The 22,311-nt window shown below is 53.7% G+C and overlaps 2 protein-coding genes across 3 annotated transcripts in view; both read right to left on the bottom strand.

Annotated features, from left to right (window-relative positions):
* Positions 1-1,300: 1,300 nt before the first annotated feature.
* DACT3 (dishevelled binding antagonist of beta catenin 3) lies at positions 1,301-12,109 on the bottom strand. Its single transcript, XM_072773901.1, has 4 exons — positions 10,514-12,109; positions 5,043-5,139; positions 4,740-4,892; positions 1,301-3,576 (listed from the first exon to the last, which is right to left on the bottom strand). Exons 1-4 carry the CDS (start codon positions 10,925-10,927, stop codon positions 2,180-2,182), a joined length of 2,061 nt encoding a protein of 686 aa, XP_072630002.1. The 5' UTR covers positions 10,928-12,109; the 3' UTR covers positions 1,301-2,179.
* A 5,874-nt stretch (positions 12,110-17,983) lies between these two features.
* PRKD2 (protein kinase D2) overlaps positions 17,984-22,311 on the bottom strand; it is a 34,887-nt gene continuing 30,559 nt past the window's right edge. For both annotated transcript variants that reach the window (XM_072773879.1, XM_072773880.1), the window contains 3 exons: positions 21,167-21,434; positions 18,759-18,844; positions 17,984-18,421 (listed from right to left, as the gene is read on the bottom strand). In XM_072773879.1, coding sequence (XP_072629980.1) covers positions 18,209-18,421; positions 18,759-18,844; positions 21,167-21,434 — 567 coding nt within the window. In that variant the 3' untranslated portion in view covers positions 17,984-18,208. The remainder of the gene's footprint in view (positions 18,422-18,758; positions 18,845-21,166; positions 21,435-22,311) is intronic.

Genomic DNA, 22,311 nt, shown 5'->3' with positions numbered 1-22,311 from the left:
TGTCTCTGCCTCTCTCTCTCTCTCTCTCTCTCTGGGCTCCCGGTGCATGGAGCCTGTTTCTCCCTCTGCCTGTGTCTCTGCCTCTCTCTCTCTCTCTCTCTCTCTCTCTGTGTGTGTGTGTGTGACTATCATAAATAAATAAAAAATTAAAAATTTAAAAAATAAATAAATAAAAGTTTTTAAATGAGCATACTCTAATGACCAAGCAATTCTATTTCTAGGAGTGGAGCCTCTGGAAATGCATACATGTATACACAGAAGTATGTACAAGGACATTATTGCAGCAAAATCCTTAACAGCAAAAGAATTGGGAGAGCTGACATTCTCACAGTGGATTCCTATGGAGCTATTGATAATACAGTGATGGGAGCACCTGGCTGGCTCTATTGGTAGAGTACATGACTCTTAATCTCAGAGTTATGAGTTTAGGCCCCACGATGGGGGCAGAGATTACTTAAAAATAAAATTTTTTAAAAAGTGGCAGGAAAATATGTCATCTAAATTTAGATGAAATGGACAAATTCCTAGACGAATATAACTTAGTAAAAACTGACACAGGAAGAAACAGAAAAGCTAAATAGTGCTATAACCATCAAAGAACTCCATTTTTTTTTCTTTTGAGAGAGAGAGAGAGATAGAACAGGAGTGGGGGTGGAGGGGAGGCAGAGGGAGAGAGAGAGAGAGAGAGAATCTTAAGCAGGCTCCATGCCCAGTGTGGAGCCCAACTCCAGGCTCAATCTCACAACACTGAGACCATGATCTGAGCTGAAATCAAGAGTCAGACAGTTAACCAACTGAGCCACCTAGGTGCCCCTAAAAAATCCAATTCTTAATCAAAATCCTTCCCATTAAGAAATCTCTGGACACAGATGACTTAATCCCACCAAAAACAGTGATAAACAATGTAAATATATAACTCAATTTATATAAATATATATGGTAGAACTATACACATAAGTATTTAATGGTTAAATATTCATAGAGTTATTCAGATTCATATATGTAGGCAAACAGATAAACATAATCAACCTGATGATGAGGACTTTGAGAGGAGTTTGGGGTTGTCCCTTCACCTATATTTTTATGAAACCATGTTTATACTCAAACACAACTGAATCAAAGGTCAGATTCATTGTAGTAAAATAGCCGGTGGTAGGAAAATGAGGTTGAGACCCACCCTGAGATTTGCCGTCTGGTTTTGGACACTACTATATTCAAAGCAAACAGGAGTCACTCACTTAATGTTAGTCCAAAGGAAAACCACATCTCTCATTTTACCACAGAAGAAGAGCCCACCACATATGTAACACTGTGCATTTATTTACAAAGAGGTTAGAGAAACACACAGAGTCTGGCCCCCCTGTGCACTGGGGAGTCACCATCGTCATAATAAATACAGTAATTTTAAAAAAGAAAAAAAATACTGGATTGGAACAGCTGAGGGTCTTCCTGGGCTCCCCCACTCCCTCTCAGCAGGGGAGAAAGGGGGGGCACCGAGATAGAAGCCATCTTCCTTCCCCTCTCTTACCTCCTAATCCCCTACAACTGTCCAGGGATAGAGGTGAAAGAGTCTTTCTTTCCAGGTGTTACCACCTCCTAATTGACCCTCAAAACCCCAAAGTCAGTGCTCCTTCCTTTTCCAGGGCACTCTGCAGGCACCACCCGGGTCAGACACGGAGTCTCTGACCATGGTGCCAAGGGGATATCCCAAGAATCCAGGGACGTGGACGGGGGCACTTTGTGAATGGGGGGTTGGGGGGAGACACCGCATCTGGGCATGGAAAGGAGGAATAAGAGGGTTCAGTGACAGAAGTGAACGGGAACAAACGGACTAAGCGTCTAAACTAAAACGGGGAAATTCAAACTGAATTGCCCCTTCTGCATACCATAGTACACCCATTGTACAGATGAGGAAAGTGAGGCCCAGACAAAGGGAACTTTCTTGCCCAAGGGCTGCAGAGCCAGCAGCTGACTGTGTCAAACAGGGCTCCTCCCCCATTCCTCCCTATGGTGGAGGGGGAGCCTTTTCAACCAAGACTGCAGTGGATGGGGGGCAGTGAGGAAAGGTCTTTGGAAGCAGAGAAGATGGTGGTCTTTGGAAGGGAGGTATGGAAGGGCCAGTGACTGGGAGCGTGGTGGTGCAGAGGCCATGAAGGGGGAGCCCAAGCAATTCCCAAACTCACACCGTAGTCATGACCTTGAGAGAACCCGAACGGAAACGCAGTATCTTTTTCTTGAGTGCGTGAGAAGCCTTGATCTTCACGAAGACTTTGGCGGGGCCCGCGGGCGCCCCTCCACCTGCGCCACCCCCGGGCCCGGAGGCGGCGGTGGCCGCCACCAGCTGCTGCGGCCACACCAGGCCACCGCTGCCGTCCGAGTCGCTGGACGCGGAGCTGAAGGCCGGCGACTCCCCCTCGCTGGCGCTCGACTCGCTCTCCCCGTAGCCGCCGCCAACGCCGCCCGCGGGCCCCCGGCGTCCCAGGGGCCCCACGCGCCCCGCGGAGCACTCGGAGTCGCTGCCCGCGCAGCCGTAGAGGAGGCGGCGCGGAGGGGCTGACGGCGACGGGCCGGGCCCCGGGCCGCGGGCCGCGGGGGCTCGGGGCCGGCCGCGGCGCCCGTCCGCCGCGTCGATCTCGGCCGTGGAGCGCCAGCGGCGGCAGGACCCCGCGGCCTGAGCCGCGAGCGTGGGCGCGGGGCCGCGGCGGGGCCTCGGCGGCCGGGGCTCTTCCCGTTCGGCCGTGGGGTACTTGGGGGGCCCCGGGGGCGCCGCGGCCGCGCGGCCCAGCAGACTGGTCTCGGACTGAGAGCGCGCGGCCTTGCGCGCCCTGGGCGAGCCCCTGCGGCCGGAGGCCTCCGTCACGCGTCCGCGGCGGCCGGCGGCCCGGGGACGCTCCCGGGGCGGGGACTGCTCCACGCTGCGGCCGCGGGTCAGTGGCGGCGCTTTGCGGCGCGCCGCGCGCCCGGGGAGGCCGCGGGTGGCGGCCTGCGCGCCCGGGATGTACTGCGCCTTCACCAGGCGACCCTCGGCCGGGCTGTCGGGGGGCGACGGAGCGGCGGGCGGCGCGGCGGGCTCGGGCGCCGGCTCCGACTCCCACGGCGGGGCCCAGCCGCGGCCCAGGGCGGCCGGGCTGGCGGGGCGGCCCCCCGCGCGCTCCACCGGGGGCTCGGGCGCGGGCCGCGCGCCTCCGGGGGGCGGGGACACGTCGGGCGGCCTCTGGCGCACGCTGTTCTGGCGCCGCGGGCCCCCGTCCGCGCCCCCGGGACTGGTCCGGGGCTGGCCCGCCCCCCGGCGGCGGCGCCTGCGCAGGAGCGCCGAGATGTAGCCGTCCAGGGGCCGCCCCGCGCCCGACGGGTCCGGAGAGTCCGCCGGGGGCCGGGCGCAGGGCCGCGGGCTGCGCAGCGCCACGGCGTGCAGGGGGCTGGGCGTCAGGAAGGGCCCCGCGCGGGCCCGCCGCTCCGCGGAGGAGCAGGCCTCGGGGCCCGCGGAGCCCGCTGCCGTCGGGTAGGGCGCCGAGTACGATCGCGGCACGGCGGCCCGAGCGCTCACCGCCTCCGGAGCGCTGGGGCTGGCGTCTCCTGGGGAAGGAGGCAAAAAAAAAAAAAAAAAAAAAAAAAAGAAGGAAGAGAGTGGAGGGACTCGAAGCCCTTGCTCCATGAGCCTAGGAGGGTCAAGTGGCCAACCCCCGTCCTCTTCTGCTGTCAACCAAACCTCTGCTCTCCCCCGCCCCCTTATACCAGGTTCATGACAGAATCTTCCCGAGGCCCTGAGTGGTGTGTCCTGCCTCTGCCGCTTGCCCTCCATCTCTAACCCCTCTTTTCCATAATTATGGGCCTTCAGCTCCACTGACCTCCTGGAAGCACCTGCCAGTCACGTTCCAGCCTCACGGACCTTTGCACTTGCTGTGTCCGCTCCCTGAACACTCTTCCCCGAGGGTCTCTGTTTGGCCCCCTCCCTCACGTACTTTAGGGCGCCACTCAGGTGTCACACTCTCAGTGACGCCCTCGCTAGCCATGTCTCCTAAAATTGCATCTTCGTCCCCAGCTCAAAAGGGGACCCCCAGTTGCCTGGGAGGCTCAGCGGTTGAGCGTCTGCCTTCGGCTCAGGTCGTGATCCCAGGGTCGTGGGATCGAGTCCTCCATCAGGCTCCCCATGGGGAACCTGCTTCTCCCTTTGCCTGTGTCTGTATCTCTCATGAATAAATAAAATCTTTTTTTTTTAATGAGGGGTGCCCTCCCTAGCCCCCTTCCCTAACTTTCCTCTCATCCTACACATCTATATCTTATTTATCTTGTAGATTATCTGTTTCTCCCACTGGGAAGTCAGGTTTATGAGGACAAGGGTGTTTTTTTTGTTTGTTTGTTTGTTTTCCTTTTCCACTGTCGTATCCCTCACGGTGCTAAGCTGGCACAGAGTGGGAACTCAGAAACTTACTTGCACACATGAACAACAGCAGTTTCTGCTTACCGAGGGGCTACCATGTGCCAAGTCCAATGGCAATAAGGGCTGAGGCTCCCTGAATATGTAAAACTTCCCTCTGAGGTAGGTGCTGTTATTAATCCCATTTTAACAGATGGAGAAACAGAGGCCCAGAAAGATGCAACATGCTCAAAATCACACGGAGAGGGAATGTCACAGCCAGAATTTGAATCCAGGTCAGCCTGACTCAGAAGCGTGTGCTCAGAACCATTCTCTTACTGTCCATTCCCTGGCTCTCGGGGCCCAACCCCACCCACCTTACCTAGGGACTTGGGCCTCTCGCTGGCATAGATGCCCCGGGGTTCAGAGGGACCCAGGCGTCCATAGGAGCCAGATCCAGAGAAGCCACTGTCCCCACAGAAGGTTGAGGGTGGTGAGTCTGGACCTCCTGTGGAGCTGGGGTCTTCATAGAAGCCTGGATTCCAAGGAGAGGAGGAGAGAGAATCAGGGGCCTGGGTGGGGAAGCCAGTGGTGTAGAAAGAGGCAGAGACAGGAGCCTAGGTCCGGGACAGTAGGAAGGGTGGGGGTGTCCCAGGCAGACCCTGCTCCCTCTGCACCTGCTCACCTGAGCTGCGCCCGCTCTCCTGTTCCAGTCCCCCAGACTCCAGGCTCAGGTCTCCAAGCTGCTGGCCCAGGTCCCAGATGAGCCCGGGCAAGGCCTCCTGAGGGCACGAGGAGAGCAGGATGATCACAATGCCCCCCATCCTCTGCCGACTGGTCCCCCACATCTCCCCACCTATGGGCAGAGCTTCACTTTGACAAATGAGGCTCTGATTTCCAAAGTGTAAAAGGAACACTACCCGAGTCCCAGGACCCCCTCAAGATCTCTGTCCCTTCATCCCGTAAGAAGTCCTTCTGACTGTCTAACTCGAGCCCTTCGTGCTGCAGCAGCTACATCCTCCTTTCTTAGGCGTGATAAGCTTCCGAAGGCCCCACCCCTTGCCCCCTCTCTGTCAGGTGTTCCCTCTATGGCCCCTTAACTCCTATGAGCCTAAGTTCCAAAAGTCTTGCAGACTTTTTGCTGCTAAAAGTCGGTATCCAGGACCTAGCAGATCCCTTAGCCATTGGCCTGCGTCCTCCCAGTCCTTGGCCTTCTCCTCTCAGATGTTCCCATCTTCTCCCACTGCCCCTTATCATCAGCAAGTCCTTCTGCAAGTCTTCCTTGAGTCCTTCCTGCTGCAGACCGATCCTTTCCCTCACGAGGATATAGTAGGCTGACCACGACTCATATTAACTCTTTGCTCCTGCCCTCAGGAAGAAACCACTGCCCCCTCCCATGCCTATTGGAAAGTCCTACTGCGAGTCTAGCCTGTCTTGGTACTACACCAACGAGCACAGCAGGTTGTTTTGCCCCAGGAACCACATCTTCCTCTTGCCTTTGCTTCTTTCCCACCCCGAGGCCCCCAGCGTCTGCCCTCTGCATCCCCATGAGAAATTTCTATTGAGTCTATCCTGGATCCTTCTTGCTGCAGGGAATGACCATTTCTTATCAAGTGAGAATAAATGAAGGTGAAAACCCTTTGAGGGGAGCAGCAGTGACTAGGGATGGGGGGTGGTGCGGCTAGGAGCTAGAATAACACCGGTGGGGCCTCCCAGACCCTAGGATTTGGAAAACCCCGTTTTGGAAAACAGGGCCAGATCCAGGAAGAGTCTCACATGGGTCTGGGTGAGGCCAGAGGTGGCAGCAGCCACAGGCTGACGGTTGACCCTCAGACAAAAGCGGTTTGTCTGGACGGCAGGAGGGAGGAGGGAGGGAGGGAGGAGGGGCTGAGGGGCCAGGCGCCCAGCCCTGCCTATTTAGGGCAGAAAGACTGGCCGGCTCCCCCGCAGACGCCCCCCCTCCCCTGGCTTCCTACTCTGTGGCTGCTCTGCCCATGCTCACCCCTCCCCCCCAGAACAGAAGCCCCCATCTGGGCTTGTTTATGGGAGGAAAGTCAACAAATCATTCCACTTTGGGCTCCTGCCCTGGGTGTGCAGAGATGCTCAGGGTCGCGTCATCTTTGAGCAGAACCCAGGAAAGCTGGAGAAATGTGCAGTCTCGGGGTGGCCAAAAAAATTCACAGACCGCCCATATGCCCCGTGTCAGGTTCCCCACTAATCGCCCCCTGGCCCACTCTGCTCTAGCCCCGCTGGGCTCCGTGCTGTTCCCCGGAACACTGCCTGGCCTGCTCCTGGCCCAGTCTGGACGCGCCGCCCCTGCATTTCTTCCTGGCTCACTCCCTGGCTTCATTCAGATCTTTGCTTACCCGAGCCCTCCTCTGACCAGACTTTCCAAAATAGCTCCCCTGTCACTTGGCACCCGTTGACCTGCTTTGTCTCCGCCTCTGCCACACAGCGGTAATGACCTCCCAGCTCAAAACGATGCATCAGGTTGTCATTTGGTTATGGTCTGTCTCACTAAATGTCATCCCTGGAAGGCTGAGATTTTTGTCTGCTTTGTTCACTGCAGTTTCCTTCTCTCAACCCCACCCCACCCCACTCCCAGGGTGCATAGCACAGTGCCTGGCACAAGGCAGGTGCTCATGCAAAGTTTGATGAAAATGAATGTAGACGGCAGAATACTATACAGTTGTCAAAAAGGAAGGAGGCAATTTCTATCATCACTAAGAGGGATGCCTGGGTGGCTCAGTGGTTGAGCATCTGCCTTTGGTTCAGGTGTGATCCTGGGATCCTGGGATCGAGTCCCGCATCAGGTTCCCTGTAGGGAGCCTGCTTCTCCCTCTGCCTACGTCTCTCCCTCTCTGTGTGTCTCTCATGAATAAATAAATAAATAAAAATCTTAAAAAAAAAAGAATCATCACTAAGATACAGCATTGAGCAGAAAAAGAAAAAAGTGCATAGTTCGAGCAGGAGTCAGAATTACCTGAAGGGCCTGGGGTCCACCTCCAGAGCTTCCGATTCCTGTCTGAAGCTCATGTTTTATAAATTCTCATGTGATGCTGCTTAGTCCAGCAGCTGCATTTGGAGAAACCACTGGCATTATCGCTGAGATCTCACCCAAGCAACTGGAATTTGCAAAAAGCAAAGCCAAACTCTACATTTCTTGGTATGTAAACTGCATTGGTAGAGGTAGATGCATCGGTAGAGGTCTGGAAGGATTTACACCAAGGTGACGGCGGCGGTGATCTCTGACGAGACCCCTGTCCCTGTGTGACCTTGAGCAGGTTACCCCAGCTCTCTGGGCCCTGGTTTCCTCATCTGTAACATGGCATCATTCAACTCTCTCTCTTACAGGGCATTGTGAGGATTCTATGATTTAAAACAGCAGATCCTTTTAAGCTCTTAATAAATGCTAGGTTCTATCATTACATGAAAACTATGACTTTCTAACAAGGAAAATATAAAGTCATGTTTCACTTGTGTAAATAAAAATAAATATAAAAGAATAGATGGGGGGTGCCGGTGTCTCAGCGGTTAAGGGTCTCCCTCTGGCTCAAGGCCTGACTGATCCTGATCAGTCCCCGGATCGATTCTCACATCAGGCTTCCTGCATGGAGCCTGCTTCTCCCTCTGCCTGTGTCTCTGCCTCTCTCTCTCTGTGTCTCTCATGAATAAATAAATAAATAAAATCTTTAAAAAAGGGGAGGGGATAGATTGTGGGGGGTAAGTTCTACAGGTCTAATTTCAGTCCTTGTTCTGTAAGGGAAGAGCAAGGGTGAAAGGAACAAACAGAAGAGGCCTCCTCTTCCCCCATGCCTGGACCATCCAACACGGCCCCAGTCTACACACTCCCATTGTGTGTAAGTTTGACCCCGTCCCTTCCAGGTGCAAAGCAATGACTCTTCAAAAGACCAGAAGGACCTTGGCCTGAATCTGGCTCCCTGTGTACCCACAATGCCCCTCATCCCTTTCTTTTCTTTCCTTTCCTTTTCTTTTTTCTTTTCTTTTCTCTCTTTCTCTCTCTTTCTTTCGCAAGCCCTTCTGCTGGTGGCCACCCAGTTCAGGCAGGTTTAACATCCATGTGGTCAGGACCCCTGGAGACCCCTTTGCCCAAACTTTTCCAGACCTCTCTTCCTCCCATGCTCACATGCCCCTAGTCTGTGTCCAATTCCCTTTATCTCTATTAGGAAGTCCTTCTGCCAGTCTAACTGAAGTCCTTCTTGCTGGAAGGGGACTCTTTTCCTTGGTGAGAGAGAAAAGAACTCCTACCCCTAACCAGGATTCTTACCTCATTTCTCTGAGATATCCCTGGTCTTTCCCTGCCTCTCCACCATTCCTATTAGAAACTAATCAAGTCTGGCTTCAATCTTTCTTGCTTCAAAGGGAGTGTATTCCTGGGCAGGGTCTTTGGGGTGGGAGGGGTAAGCACCGTAAGACAGAGGCTCAGGGATCCAAGGAGGTGCCCGCACCCTCTTCAGAAGGACCCAGGAACCCCCCAACAGCAGTGGAGTTTATATTTAGCGCTTCTCTATTCCTCCTTCGGTATCGCTGTCTCCCTCCCGCTGCCTGCCACCGCCTCCTCCCTGACGCTGGGACGGAGCTTTGCCTGGAGAGTGTGGGGGGAAGAGGCCTCTCCACTACCACCTCCTGGGGGGTGGGGTAGACAGAGGGGCATATATGGGGGGGAGACTCAGCAGCAGGGATGAGGAAGCTGAAGGGCAGAGAGGGGAAACTGAGGCAGACAGAGGGAGAGCCTGAGGGACAGAAGGAAGGACACAGCTCGCCCATCCCCATGCTCTCTCCCTCTCCTCGTGCGTAGGGTGGGAGGTGCCTTCCCAAGCCCAGCAAGCCTGGGGTGGGGTGGGGTGGGGTGGGGGAGCTGGTGAAGGCCCCCACATCGCGTCTCTAACTTTGGGAGGGGGTGGGGCCTCCCACAGCTGTTTCTGTTTCCCGAGAAGAATGTGCAGGGTCCCACTCCCGGTCGGGGGAGGGGCTGTGCGTGCAGCCCCGGAGTCTGGCGGCAGCCCCCCCTCCCCATTCCCCATGTGGGGAGGGGGCAGTGGAGGTCAGCAGCAGGGAGAGCCCCCTCCCCCGCCGCCCGGGGTCAGGTTTCCCCAAACGGGAAGCTCTGACCACACACAGGCTTGGGGATGGGATCTGCAAGGGGAGCCAGGGTCTGGGGCCTGGCAGGCTGGGGGGAGGGGAAGAGAGAGATAGGGACAGGGACGTGGGGCGGGAAAAGGGAGAGAGATGCCGAAATGCCAAAGGAGGCCAGGGAGACCGAGATGGAGAGACAGAGAGAGAGATTAAGAAACAGGCACTGAAAGTCACAGAGATGTGGCAGTAGGGAGAGAGTGAGAGAAATCCAGGAAGAGCCGGGGAGAAGCAGAGAATGACAGAGGAGAGAGGGGTGGTGCTCTTGAAGTCGTTCTGGAGACCTCTGCCTCCTTCTCTACCATTAGAGCACTCGGGGAGTTGAGAAGCCAGCCCCCCACGCCGCCTCGACCTGCCTCATCTTGGGTTAACCGAGGCCGGGACCCGCTAGGGAAGGAGGGAAAGTGTCACCGGGGAGTAAAGATCACCGCGGGGTCCTCAAGGACTGCAAGCTTCCTCTCAGCAGGGATCCCTCCCTCCGGAGGCCCGAGGATCCCCTCCCCCCACCCCGCCCCCTCCAGAGATCTCCAAGCACACCGGGACTTAGGGAAGATGGAGCCCTGCTGGCGGGGCCGGAGGGGGGCATGTTTGGATCCCGGCTGTGTGACCTTGGGTGAGTCGCTTGCCGTCTCTGAGCCTCAGCTTCTTTCTCTGTAAAATGGGGACTATCACCCCCCCCCCTTTCCTCCAGGCTGCAAGAAGACAACGCATGCCGAATCCTCGGCCCAGGCTTGACACACACTTAGCACCCAGAGGAATTTTCTTTGGGGAAGGGGCCTGTGCATTTCACGAGGCTCCGGCGGAGGCGATGCAGTCCCCCTTCCCCAGTTTGGGGGCGAGGAGGCCAGATCCCGCCCGCCCGCCGCCCGTACTCCTGGGTCTCCAGCCCCACCCCCTGTCCTCTCCCCCTCCCCCACCGGAACGGGTGTCTGAGCATCCGACCGAGACAGACAGACAGATAGACACAGACGGGGGCGGAGGGATGGACGGACAGCCCCTCACCAGCTGCTCCTCCAGGGCCGCTGCGGCCCGGCGCGCCGCCGCCGCATCTTCGTCCTCCTCGGCGTCCTCCTCGTCCTCGGCCTCGGCGCCCCCCATTCCGGGCTGGGCCAGCCGCAGCGCCTGCTGCACGCGGTACTCCTGCCTCTCCCGGAGCCAGTGCAACTCGCAGAGCCCGGCCAGGCTGCCCTCCAGCCAGCCCCGCAGCCGGCCCCGCTCGGGGCTCACCGGGAACGAGAAGGCCCGGATCATGGCTGCGGCCCCCCACCCCAGCCCGGCCGGGCCCCACGGCCACCCCTCTCCGGGTCCCACCTCCCCGCCCCAACAGCCCGCCTGCCCGCCCGCTGGCCCGGCTGTCACCGTCTCATCTGCATAGGCGCCCGCCCATTGGGCCGCCCACCCGCGCCTTATCTGCATGGCCACGCCCCCGGCGACAGAGCAACCGTCGCCTATTGGCTGCTACCTCCCTGACGAAGATGCCCGGCGGTGCATCCGCGCCCCCCAGCGCGACGCATGCTCGCAGCTTCCTACTCGCTCCGCTTGGGGCGGCCTCGCCACGCCCCACCGCTTGCCTGCCTTTGGGGCCTAGTCACGCCCCCTCTCGCGTCACAATGAAACAAGTCCGCCCTTGCTCCAATGTCATTGGTTCGCGCCCCGCCGGTCCCGCGGCTGGTTCCGCCCCCTTGCGGGCGAGCTCCGGCTACCATTGGACTGTCCGGCGAAAGGGGCAGGGGTGATCTATAAATAGAGAATGGGTCCACGTGACAGGTTGGCAGCCTTTCCTCTCCCCCCACCCCTAGCGACGCTAAGCCGCTGAGGCTGAGCAGGGGGCGGAACGGGTTATTGAGTCGAGCCCTGATTTTGCCTCCTCTTCCACGAAGCCTTCCCAGACACTCCGCTGTAAAACTAGAGGCCAGCTGAGACCGACATCCTCCCCTAAAAAAATGCTTCTAAACGGGACCGGCTTCACCGGCATGTGACCAGCTTAGGAGGGCCCCGCGCCTGGTTTAATATTCTTCTGTCACCGTCTTGAAATTCTTATTTTTTTGAACAAGGGGCCTCGCATATTCATTTTGCACCAGGCTTCACAAATTCTGCAGCCAGTCTTCTAAGAGTCGGAGATCGGTTATATCCCAAATTCTGGAATTATGAGACCTTCCTGGGTTGAAGATTCTCCGATTCGACCAAAACAGAATCTAAGCGTCTTTTGTCTCCCAGATCGTGTGGGGCATAGCGTCCATCATTCGACGATTCCAGGAGCCTTTGTTCGACGTTCTAAGAGGCTTTGTTCTCAGCGTTCTAAGATGCTCTGTTCTCAACGTTCTGTGGTCCTAAGAGTCTGAGCCTGACTTTGGTTTCCAAGGTTCCCTTCTGGCTCCCCTGGCTCCGCAAGCCGGGCTGGCGCCCCCTCAGGTGGCCAGCCCGTGTCACTACGCCGAGTGTGTGTCCCTACAACCTTCAAGATCTAGCTCCGACATTCATACCCATTTCTCAGACAGATCTTGACTCCCTACAAGCCAGGGCTCACAGAAGATCATGTGAGAACTTCCCTCTTTTATGATCTCCTCTTTTATGGCACCAGAGACATTCTGGTGGTAAGCTGGAGAAACAGGGATAGCCCTTGAGAACAAACACTGGACTAGACTACCTGGGGGTGGGGGGCTGGGGGGTGAGCCCCAGCTCTGCCACTTTCTACCTGTGTGACCTTGGAAAACTTGCTTAACCTCTGTGCCTCAGTTTCCTTATCTGTATGATGGGAGTCAATGCTGTCTACCTTCTGCAGTCATTCTTAGGACTGAGATACTTGTCCAGCACCTTCCGTGTATAAAGAGCCACAGAAGGGTCTGATAAATAAGTACACAATAATCCTAAGCCCCCTCTTGTTTAAGACAGACCAGTGGCTCAGTGGTTGAGCGTCTGCCCTCAGCTCAGGGCGTGATCCTGGGGTCCCAGGATTGAGTCTCACATCAGGCTCTTCACAGGGAGCCTGCTTCTCCCTCTGCCTCTCTATGTCTCTCGTGAATAAATAAAATATTAAAAAAAAGACACACCTAGACTGTCCTTAAATAGCCTTAATTTTCCAACAGTGGGTAGATGATCGGGATTTATGATAGGTGGATTTGGGGAGCTTGCTCTCAAACGAGATTTTCTCAGTAGTTAGTGTCTGGGATGATGTCAGGGTTGGTTTTTCATCTCTGTTCTTTGTGCAAAGCCAGTTGAACCATTTCTTGCGTGGAATGTTGGATCTGGAACGGACTTAGGTTCTGATCACTGGACATTCGAAGACGAGTATTCCTAGGAAGATAAATTAAAAGATTATTATTAATGGTTGAATAAGGGAGTAAAACCAAGATTTGAGACCCGAGCGCAGCCAGTTGAGAGGGTTCCCAGAAGGAGGTACAGAGAGATCCTTGGTTGATGGAGTAAGAACAGCAGTCACAGTTCTGCAGATTTCCTCGGTGGCCTCTTGTTCTTACCGATGACAATGAGATATGAGGGGTCCCTGGAAATGAACCAGCAGTAGCTTCCAACCTTAACACACAAGTCCTTCCCTTGGAAGTCCCTAACCAGGGTATAAAAGTTGCCTAAACATTGGGCACCTGCATCGCTCAGTGGTTGATCATCTGCCTTCAACTCAGGTCATGATCCCCGGGGCCTTGGGATCGAGTCCCGCATCTGGCTCCTTGCAGGGAGGCTGCTTCTCCCTCTGCCTGTGTCTTTGCCTCTCTCTCTGTGTTTCTCATGAGTAAATAAATAAAATCTTTTTTAAAAAGTTGTTCAAACATGGTTGGAAGCCATATGAAATCCTCAGAGCTTACTGCTAAGCATTTGGCTTCCTGTTCCAAGCCTCCTTTGGATGCTAATGAAGGAGGAGGTCACAGTCATCCTGGATCTTGCGTCTGCACGGCGACTTTCAGCCTTTACAGAATGTGGCAGATGTCTTATATTTGTGGGGGATTTGGTGGAGGTTTGGAAGAAGATAGAGTGAAGTTTAGACATCCATAGAATGAAGGGGAATCAAAACTGATAAAGGACTTACAGGATTGGCAAGATACCAGAAGCCAGTCTAGCCTCTGACAGGTGGATACTAGTCTGCAAAATCTTTACACATAGAATACACATCACTGGGCAGCCCAGGTGGCTCAGCGGTTTAGCGCCACCTTCAGCCCAGGGCGTGATCCTGGAGTCCCGGGATGGAGTCCTGCATCGGGCTCCCTGCATGGAGCCTGCTTCTCCTTCTGCCTGTGTCTCTGCCTCTCTCTCTCTCTTTGTCTCTCATAAATAAATAAATGAATTCTTAAAAAAATACACGTCACTGGGGGCAATCCCAAGACTCATGTGAATAATTGCCTTATTTATTTGAGGGGTCAGAAAATAAACATTGTGGGGTTTTTTTCTTGTTGTTGTTTTTAAAAATATTGATTAAAGTAGAAAACCAAGGAGAAGATGCAGGGACAGGACTGGGACCATAAAATGAGTCATCAGAGGGGTGATACAATTGATACCAAGAGAAATTGTGAGCGGCACCAGTTGACTTGAGATCAGCAATATTTTGATAGCTGGAAAATCTGGGTGAATTCAGTGAGGAGGTGGTTCTTGCCATTAGGGTTGTTACTGTGTCATCTACCACGTGAAAGGTTCAGTGATTCTAGAGACTGAGTCCCCTGAAGGGGCTGTTGGGGAAGTTGGGGAAGCAGCGCAGAAATCCTGACTCATAGATGTCAGGGAGAGGGCAAGTTTTGCTGTGACAGGCATTGAGGGGCGCCTGGGCAGCAGCTCATTCAGTTAAGCATCTGTCTTTAGCTCAGATCATGATCCCAAGATCCTGGGATGGAGTCCTGGATTGAGCTTCCTGCTCAGTGGAGAGCCTACTTCTCCCTCTCCCTCTGCTGCTCCCCCTGCTTGTGCTTTTTCTCTCTCAGTCAAATAAATAAATTTTTTTGAAAATCAAGCGGTGAGTTGGGAGGGGTCTTTGAGGGGTATGTGAGATAATGCTCAATCCATTCGTAACCATCCTATTTCCAAATCAGATCACATGCTAAGGTATTGGGCAATAAGACTTCAACATATCTTTTGGGGATGTGGGGGGACATAATTCAACCCCTAACAGGCCTAGAAATCACTGGAGTTGCATTTTAGTCTTCGGGAAAGATGATATTAACAATGAGATATTAAAAAACAACAACAATGAGATAAATTCATTCTGTGGATGGGGCACCTGGGTGGCTCAGTGGTTGAGCATCTGCCTTTGGCTCAGATCATGATCTTAAGGCCCTGGGATTGAGTCCTGCATTGGCTCCCCACAGGGAGCCCGCTTCTCCCTCTGCCTGTGTCTCTGCTTCTCTTTCTGTGTCTCTCATAAATAGATAAAATCTTTAAAAAATTCATTTTGTGGATAAGGATAGCCTTTGGGGGTGATGTCATGTCCTAGATGGTGTACCTGTGACTCACATGGCTGGAATCTGTCCCTAGATACCTTGTGTCCCTGTGAGCAAGGGCCTGGGGTAGGTATTGTCAGTGAGTGAGCTGAGTGAGGGATCATCCACATGTGGGATTCCAGGGGTATTGCAAGGGAAAACCACATGGGGCAAATCAGCCTTCAGAGTCCCCGAAAAGTAAGGAGGGGCTTTAGTGAACTCTTGAGGCCCACCCGTCCCCAGGTATTGTTGACTTTCCCAGGTGAAAAGAAAAAGATTGTGAATCAGGCACAGAGGGACATGAAAGAATGTGTAGAGGAGGTGATAATACAGTAAAATGGGGGAGAGTTTGCTGGGCTTGTTTGTGGCAGGGGGCTGGGGAGTGAGGAAGGATAGTGGGCTGAGATGGACAGGAGCACTCCAGGACTGTGAGACATAAACATGAAATCATAACATTCCGGATGGAAGGAAAATCCCTTCCCGAAAGATTTCTTAGAATCGTTTGGGAATAAACCGTCCTGGGTAGTCAGGGGGCCTAATGAGTCACAGAGTGACTTAGACAAACATAAACACATGGCGGACTGTGGGATTCATCGTAATCATTGACTGTGTACGGAGGGAGGGGGAGAGGGGAGCCGGGAGATATTTAAGAGGAGGGCGTGGCCCCTGTGTCCCAAACCGGGTAGGATACCCACTAATGGGGATAGTCATTTCCCCTGTGGCTTGAGGGGTTATTTATAGACACAGAGGAGAAAGCCTGCCAGGAGAGAATCCCTGGGGAGATGAAATTTTACCCCTCAACTTTAGTGTCCCATTTTCTTTACAGTCCCTGCAAGTTTGGGGTTGGTGGTATCCGATGGCTCTGATAGGATGGGGTTTCTCATCTCTGATTGTTTAAGTTGTGGGGCCTTACATGACATCATGTGGCTTTGATTTGAACTGCCGTGGCCTCCTCATGATGTTACACGGCCTCATGGAATTCTGTGATCAAGGCATTTTCCCAGCTAACATTATGGGTTTTTAATTTTTTAATTTCTATTTTTTAAAGATTTATGTGAGAGAGAGCGAGAGAGAGAGAGAGAGAGAGAGCAGGAGCACGAGCAGGGATGGGGGGGGAAGGGAAGAGGGAGAGGGAGAAGCAGACTCCAGGATCATGACGTGAGCCGAAGGCAGGTGCTCAATTGACCGAGCCACCCAGGCGTCCCACATTGTGAGTTTTTTAAAAAGTTTTTATTTATTTATTAATTTAAGTCATCTCTGTACCCAATGTGGGACTTGAACTCACAACCCAGAGATCAAGAGCCCCTCGCTTTTCTGACAGAGACAGCCAGGTGCCCCTAACATTATATTTATGATCATATTTCTAATTTCAGATCTCAGGGCGTTAACAAAACTGGTGGCTAAGATAGGAGCAATGTGGGGGCACCTGGGTGGTTCAGTTAAGTGCCTTCGGCTCAGGCCATGATCTCAGGGTCCTGGGATCCAGCCCCACACACCCAGCTCCCTGCTGAGAGGGGAGTCTGCTTCTCCCTCTGCCTCTGCCCCTCCCCCTACTTGTGCACTCTCCCTCTCTCTCAAATAAATAAATAAATAAATTAGGGGGGAAAAAAAACAGAAGCAGTAAGATCATTCAGGATGAGGCCTGAGTGCATTCCATGCATTTGCTAGCATGGCTCTATCATGAGATGGAGTTGCCTTTCTTGGATCTTAGACCAATCAGTTTTAGAGGGAGAGCCATTCAGGATGGAGTCCAAGAGACTCCAGTATTTCCCAGTTATTATTAGCTCGAATTATGCCTCAAAGGCATTCTTGTTCATTTGGAGATCCTCACTGACTGAGGTTCATCTGGCCTTCTTCAAATCGGAGCTGTAGCTCTGAAACTAGCCAGCAGATGGACTAGACGACATACACCAGGAAGCCTCAGAGAGTGAGCTCTCAGTATTAGCCTGTTTTTCCAGGGTTCGGGAAAGTCTTTATGGCACGAAAATCTGAATGTTTAGAGATAACTTGTTTAGGTGCCTGTTTCAATCGTTTGCCCTCAGCTGTAGAGTCAAAAGTCTGGGTGAGGGATGCCTGGATGGCTCAGTGGTTGAGTGTCTGCCTTTGGCTCAGGGCATCCCTGTGTCCTGGGATCGAGTCCTGCATCGGGCTCCCCCCAGGGAGCCTGCTTCTCCCTCGGCCCAGGTCTCTGCCTCTCTCATGAAGAAATAAAATATTTTTTTTAAAAAGTCTGGGTGACAATGAGGAGCTGGGGGACCAGAGGGCGGGGGTTAAAGGTGCAGTGATGTTCCCTCTGCCTACAACCTCCGGGCTGAGATGAAGCTTGAGAAGTCGTCTCAGAAGACTGGTCTGGACCCTCAGGGTCGCTCAAGGCTGCCCCACCCTCCTGGACTCCCCCAGCCCGGCCCTGCTCATTCTGGTCATTACTATCCCCAGACAGGTCTGTCTCTCCACTGGATGGTGAACCCACTGAGGGTAGGACCTGGGATGCCTCAGTCACTACTGTGTCCCCAGCATCACCCAGCACCCAGTGTATGAACACATTCAGTGTGTCGAGAAGTCATTGCATCAATTTAAAAGAAAATACTAAATATTGTGGATCAAGTTTCCACCATGGACCAGACCTGTGCTAATTGCATTGTAGTTATTAGTAGTTATGATTAGCAGTAACACCACTGACCACAAAAGTGCCTCAAACAAGCCATTGGATGCCTTGGCTCTAAACCCTCTATCCCTCTAGCCACGTTCCTCCATCCATCCTCCCCTTCTGGCATATTCCCTCCAACTAGAACTCTTCTTTTTTCTTCCCTGCCCTCCTTATGCTACCCTCTGTACCTTCCCCCTTGTAGTCTTCCATCCTGGCAGTCCTCCCTCCAGATTGCCTAACCCAGTTAGTCCTTCCAAAACTCCTCCACCTTCAGTCCCCTCTCCCCCACCCTCATCCTCCCCTCCCTCCAGCCTCCTTTTCAGACAGTCCTCTTTCCAGGTGAACTCCATCTCGGTTAGCAACAGATTCATGATAGAGTGCGGTGTGGCCAGAGACCGAAGCCATGGGGCCAGAGATGAGTCCTTTTTAATTGCTGGGGAATTCGGGTTGGAAATAACTATCGCTGACCCGCCACTGACCCCCGCCCTGCTCCTCTCCCGGGGCGTGTCCCATCCATTCGGGGCAGGAAGCCCCTTCTGTGTAGAACAGTTCCTTGCTGAGATGGTGTGGAGGGCCGCTCTCCGGGGACCAGAGGACAGCATCACCGGGCAGCCGAGGCGGGAGGACGGGGCCTCAGAGGACGCTGATGCGCTCGGCCAGCCCCTGCATCTCATGGTCCTGCGGCGGGAGGGCCCCACCCAAGTCCCCATCGGCGGGCAGCCCAGGTCCGGGCAGCGGGTGTTCTGCCACGAACTGCTCCCAGCGCGCGTCGTCACTCTCGTGGGTGATGTACCTCTCGCCCATCTTCCCCTCCAGCTCTCGGAGGTCCAACCACGTCTGGTACTCCTGGGCCCGGGAGAACAGGTGTTAGCAGGAAGAGCACAGCCCATAGCGGCTGAGCGGCGCCCGCGCATCACCTGCCCTGCGGGTGACAGGCCGGGTACCGACGAAAGTGAAGCCACACCCTTCGCAGCCTGCCCAGCCAATAGAAATTCATTCAGCTCCGCCTCCTCCTGCCTCCCAGCCAAATGGGAAACTCAGCCACGTTCCGGATCCACGGAAAATGCACCTGCATCCTTCACCACCTACACAGCCAATAAGCCGTCGGGCTCCACCCCTTCTCCCAACCCAGCCAATGGGACCTCTCCTCCCCCTTCGCTCTCAGCCCCGCCCCCCGCATCACCTGTAACCAGGGGTGGCTGAGAGACTTGTCCACACTGTAGCGCTTGCGCATCTTCACCTGCAGCAGGTTGTTGATGAGGTCAATGGCTGCATGGGAAGGAGACAGACAGTTCAAGGCCTGAGCGGTCAGGGGCCGCCCCTCCTCCAACAGGCCACTCCAGCCGACCTGCTACCATCCCGGCCTGCCTTCTGCACTGGCCCAGGTGGCTTGGAATCGCACCAATCGCTCACTCACCTATGTCCACATTAAATTACCATTTTGTCAAATAAATAAATAAATAAATAAATAAATAAATAAATAAAATACCATTTTGTCCACCCCTCCCCCCACATTGCACACACACTAGCTCCCACATCTTTTCACCAAGCCTCTCCCTCAGTTTTCCCATTCCTATGTCACCTTCATTAAGTTTTGTCATACACATGACTGGACTATTCTTCACTGAACATTTTTCTTTAAGCCAGGGGAGCCTATGTGGCTCAGTCAGTTGGGCAACGGACTCTTGATTTCGGCTCAGGTCATAATCTTGGGGTCGTGGGGTGGAGCCCCAAGTGGGGATCTGCAGTCAGCGCAAAGTCTGTTTGAAATTCTCTCTCCCTCAACCTCTCCCTCCACACCCACCCACCCATGCACCCGCTCTCTCTAAAATAGAGAAATAAAATCTTTAAAAATATTTTTTTTCTTGAAGCTAAACCATTTGCCCTAGATGTACTGTGAAGAGGACAATGCAAGTTGAAAAGCAGCATGTATAGTACTCTGCCACCTGTATAAAAGGGGGAACTAAAAGAATACATGTCTACATATTTGCTCATACATATTTGTAAGACTTGTAATAGCCATTGCCTTTGGGAAGAATGGCAGACAAAGGACTGAGAGAGTATTTTAACTGTAGGCCCTTCTGTATATTTAAAAGTCTGAGCCACGTCAGTATTTGATCAAAGAAAAAATCGATAACATTTGGCTTTAAATCATTTCGCTTTTTAAAAATTCATTTTCCCCTTGAAGGACTTTCAAGGGGAAAGTGAATTTATTTATAACAGAAATATTCTATCAATGAAATGAAAACCCAAAGTTTATTGGCCATGCCCACAAAAATAAAATGAACAGAAAACAATATTATTAGATGATAGTCAGTGGTTTCCTGCAGAAGGCTCAAAGAGAGGCCCGTTCTTTAAGAAAAGGAGAATTAGCAAGTGTCAGGCATTCGAGACAAGCTGGCACTTGTCCGAGGCTGTCTCCTTGATCAGAAGCTTTGAAGGACAAGGCCTCACTGTGTGAACCCCTGTGAGTCTAGGCCTTGTTCACACGGCCTCCCTCACACATATCCATCCACACCAAATTCACTTTCGCATACCTGATGCGCTTTTACAAAGATTTCTGAGTGGGTCCCAAAACACAATGTTGAGGACCTCCAGTATTACCCCAGTACTCATGAAAAGTACCCACCTTTTTTTTTTTAAGATTTTATTTATTCATTAGAGAGAGAAAGAGAGAGCACAAGCGGGGGGAGGAGCAGAGGGAGAGAGAGAAGCAGGCTCTCCGCTGAGCAGGGAGCCCGATGTGGGACTCCATCCCAGGACCCTGAGATCATAACCTGAGCTGAAGGCAGATGCTTAACGGACTGAGCCACCCAGGTGTCCCTCCTGAATCCATTCTTATCACTTACTATTTTATTTACCTCTCTCAAGCCCACTGCTGCCACCTTTTCCTGTACTAAGCCCCATGTCACCCCCTCTCTGCCTGCTCCATGAGGCTATATCCCTCTAGAGCCCTTCCGTCCTCGACAACCTTCTCCCTACATGACCTCTTCTTTCCAACTCATCTCAGAATTCCCAGCACCTAGGACAGTCAGTGCCCGGCACACAGTAGACACGCACATGCTTGTTGAATAAACTGTTCCGAATAGTGATTGTCTTAACCTCCCTCCCATCCTGTGTTTTCCTGAGCTCCCTGACTCCAAGACCTGCCCCTCCATCTTGGGCTTTCTAACATTCCTCAGGATCTTAGCACCGCTGTAAGCCCACCCTCCACATTTGGCTCAGGCTCCATTGTTACAGGTCTTCCCAGAGAACTTTCAGGGGCTCAACTCACAGGCCCCAATGCCACTACCTGGCCACAGGCCAAAGCCCCTGGATCTCAGTGTCCCCCTAGGGCCTGGCTCCCCTCTCCTTGCACCCCTCACTTGCACCTGGAGCACTTTGTTTCCTGTGAACTAAGAACTAGGCCTGACTAGCTCCACACACACCCTTTAGCCCCTGCCACAAGGTTCCAGGTCCTGGGTACTTCCCCATAGCCCCACCCACCTCCAGGCTCCACCCCCACAGGACCAGATGTTCCAGGGCCCACCTCTCCTATGGCCCCGCCCACTCCCCCACTTCCGGTTGCCCCCCTTGCCCGCCTCCACCCACCTCCGGAGGAGATGCGGCTCCAGGGGCAGGCTGGGTACATGAAGGCAGCGTTCTGGATCTGGTCTTTGATGTCCTCGTCCTCGTTGAAAGGGAACGTGCCACTGAGGCTGACGTACATGATCACGCCCACCGACCACATGTCCAGCGAGCGGTTGTAGCCCTGGTTGAGCAGCACCTCGGGCGCCAGGTAGGCAGGCGTGCCCACCACCGAACGCCGGAAGGACTTCTCGCCGATGATGCGCGCGAATCCGAAGTCACACAGCTTCACCTGCGGAGGGCGTGGGGTGGAGGGTCCGAAGGAGCGTTAAGGCTGCACCCTGCCCAGTGACCCACCACCACGCCCACCACTGCGTTCCAGACAAAACTGCATGCTGGTTGGAATCCAAGCTTTTCCTCTCACTGGTCAAGCGACCTTGGCCAAGTGACTCCCTATGCCTCAGTTTCCTCATCTGTACGGGGAGGAGAATGGAAACAGCGCCTACCTCAAAGAGTCCATCATGAAGATCACATGAGTTAATCCATCTAAGGCACATAGGACAAGAAATGCCATCTGCCCCTATACTTCCGCCACATCGGACAGGTGTCTTAACCACCCCGTGCCTCTATTTCCTCTTTTGCACAACGGAGATCCTAAAAATCCCTACCTTAAAAAAAAAAAAAAAAAAAAAAAAAATCCCTACCTTAAAGGGTGGTTGTATGGAGTGAAAGAACAAATAAAGTGGTGGGCACAGTGTCTGGCTCACAGTGAGGACCCCTGATCTCAGGGGCAGGCCTTAACTTCTGCTAGCCCCAGCGTCATCTGTATCAGGGATGTTGAAGCAGCTTCCTCTCAGCCTTCCCTGGGGATTAAGTGTGACCCTGCATGTAAACTGCTGACCGCGATGGCCAGCAGTCAGTAACAGGTGTTCGCCCACATTTCCCTTGATGGTGGAGCAGCCGAGGGTCATGGACAAGCTTTGGAACCAGCAACACTCAGGCTCAAGGTCCTGCTCTCCTTCCTACCAAGTCCATAGGTGGCACCACCTCTGTGCTGCCATCTCTGTTCGTGTATCGTTCGTCCCCTGTTCAAAACCCTTCTGTGGCTCACGAAGACTCTCCAGAGTCCAAAACCCTTGAAGCCCCAAGCCTCTGTTGCCTACCCTCAA

This window comes from Canis lupus, chromosome 1 (genome assembly GCF_048164855.1).
Source record: "Canis lupus baileyi chromosome 1, mCanLup2.hap1, whole genome shotgun sequence".
Classification (NCBI taxonomy): Eukaryota; Metazoa; Chordata; class Mammalia; order Carnivora; family Canidae; genus Canis; species Canis lupus.
The sequence above is the reverse complement of the archived record's forward strand: the minus strand, read 5'-3'. Positions and strand labels throughout refer to the sequence as shown.

Excerpts from the sequence above, each read along its gene's own strand:
- DACT3 (XM_072773901.1), bottom strand. The coding sequence starts at position 10,927 with ATGCAGATAAGGCGCGGGTGGGCGGCCCAATGGGCGGGCGCCTATGCA. Across the intron at positions 5,140-10,513 it reads CGGCCCTGGAGGAGCAGCTG|GAGGCCTTGCCCGGGCTCAT; the intron begins GTGAGGGGCTGT and ends TCGTGCCCTCAG. Across the intron at positions 3,577-4,739 it reads CGAGAGGCCCAAGTCCCTAG|GAGACGCCAGCCCCAGCGCT; the intron begins GTAAGGTGGGTG and ends CTCCTTCCCCAG.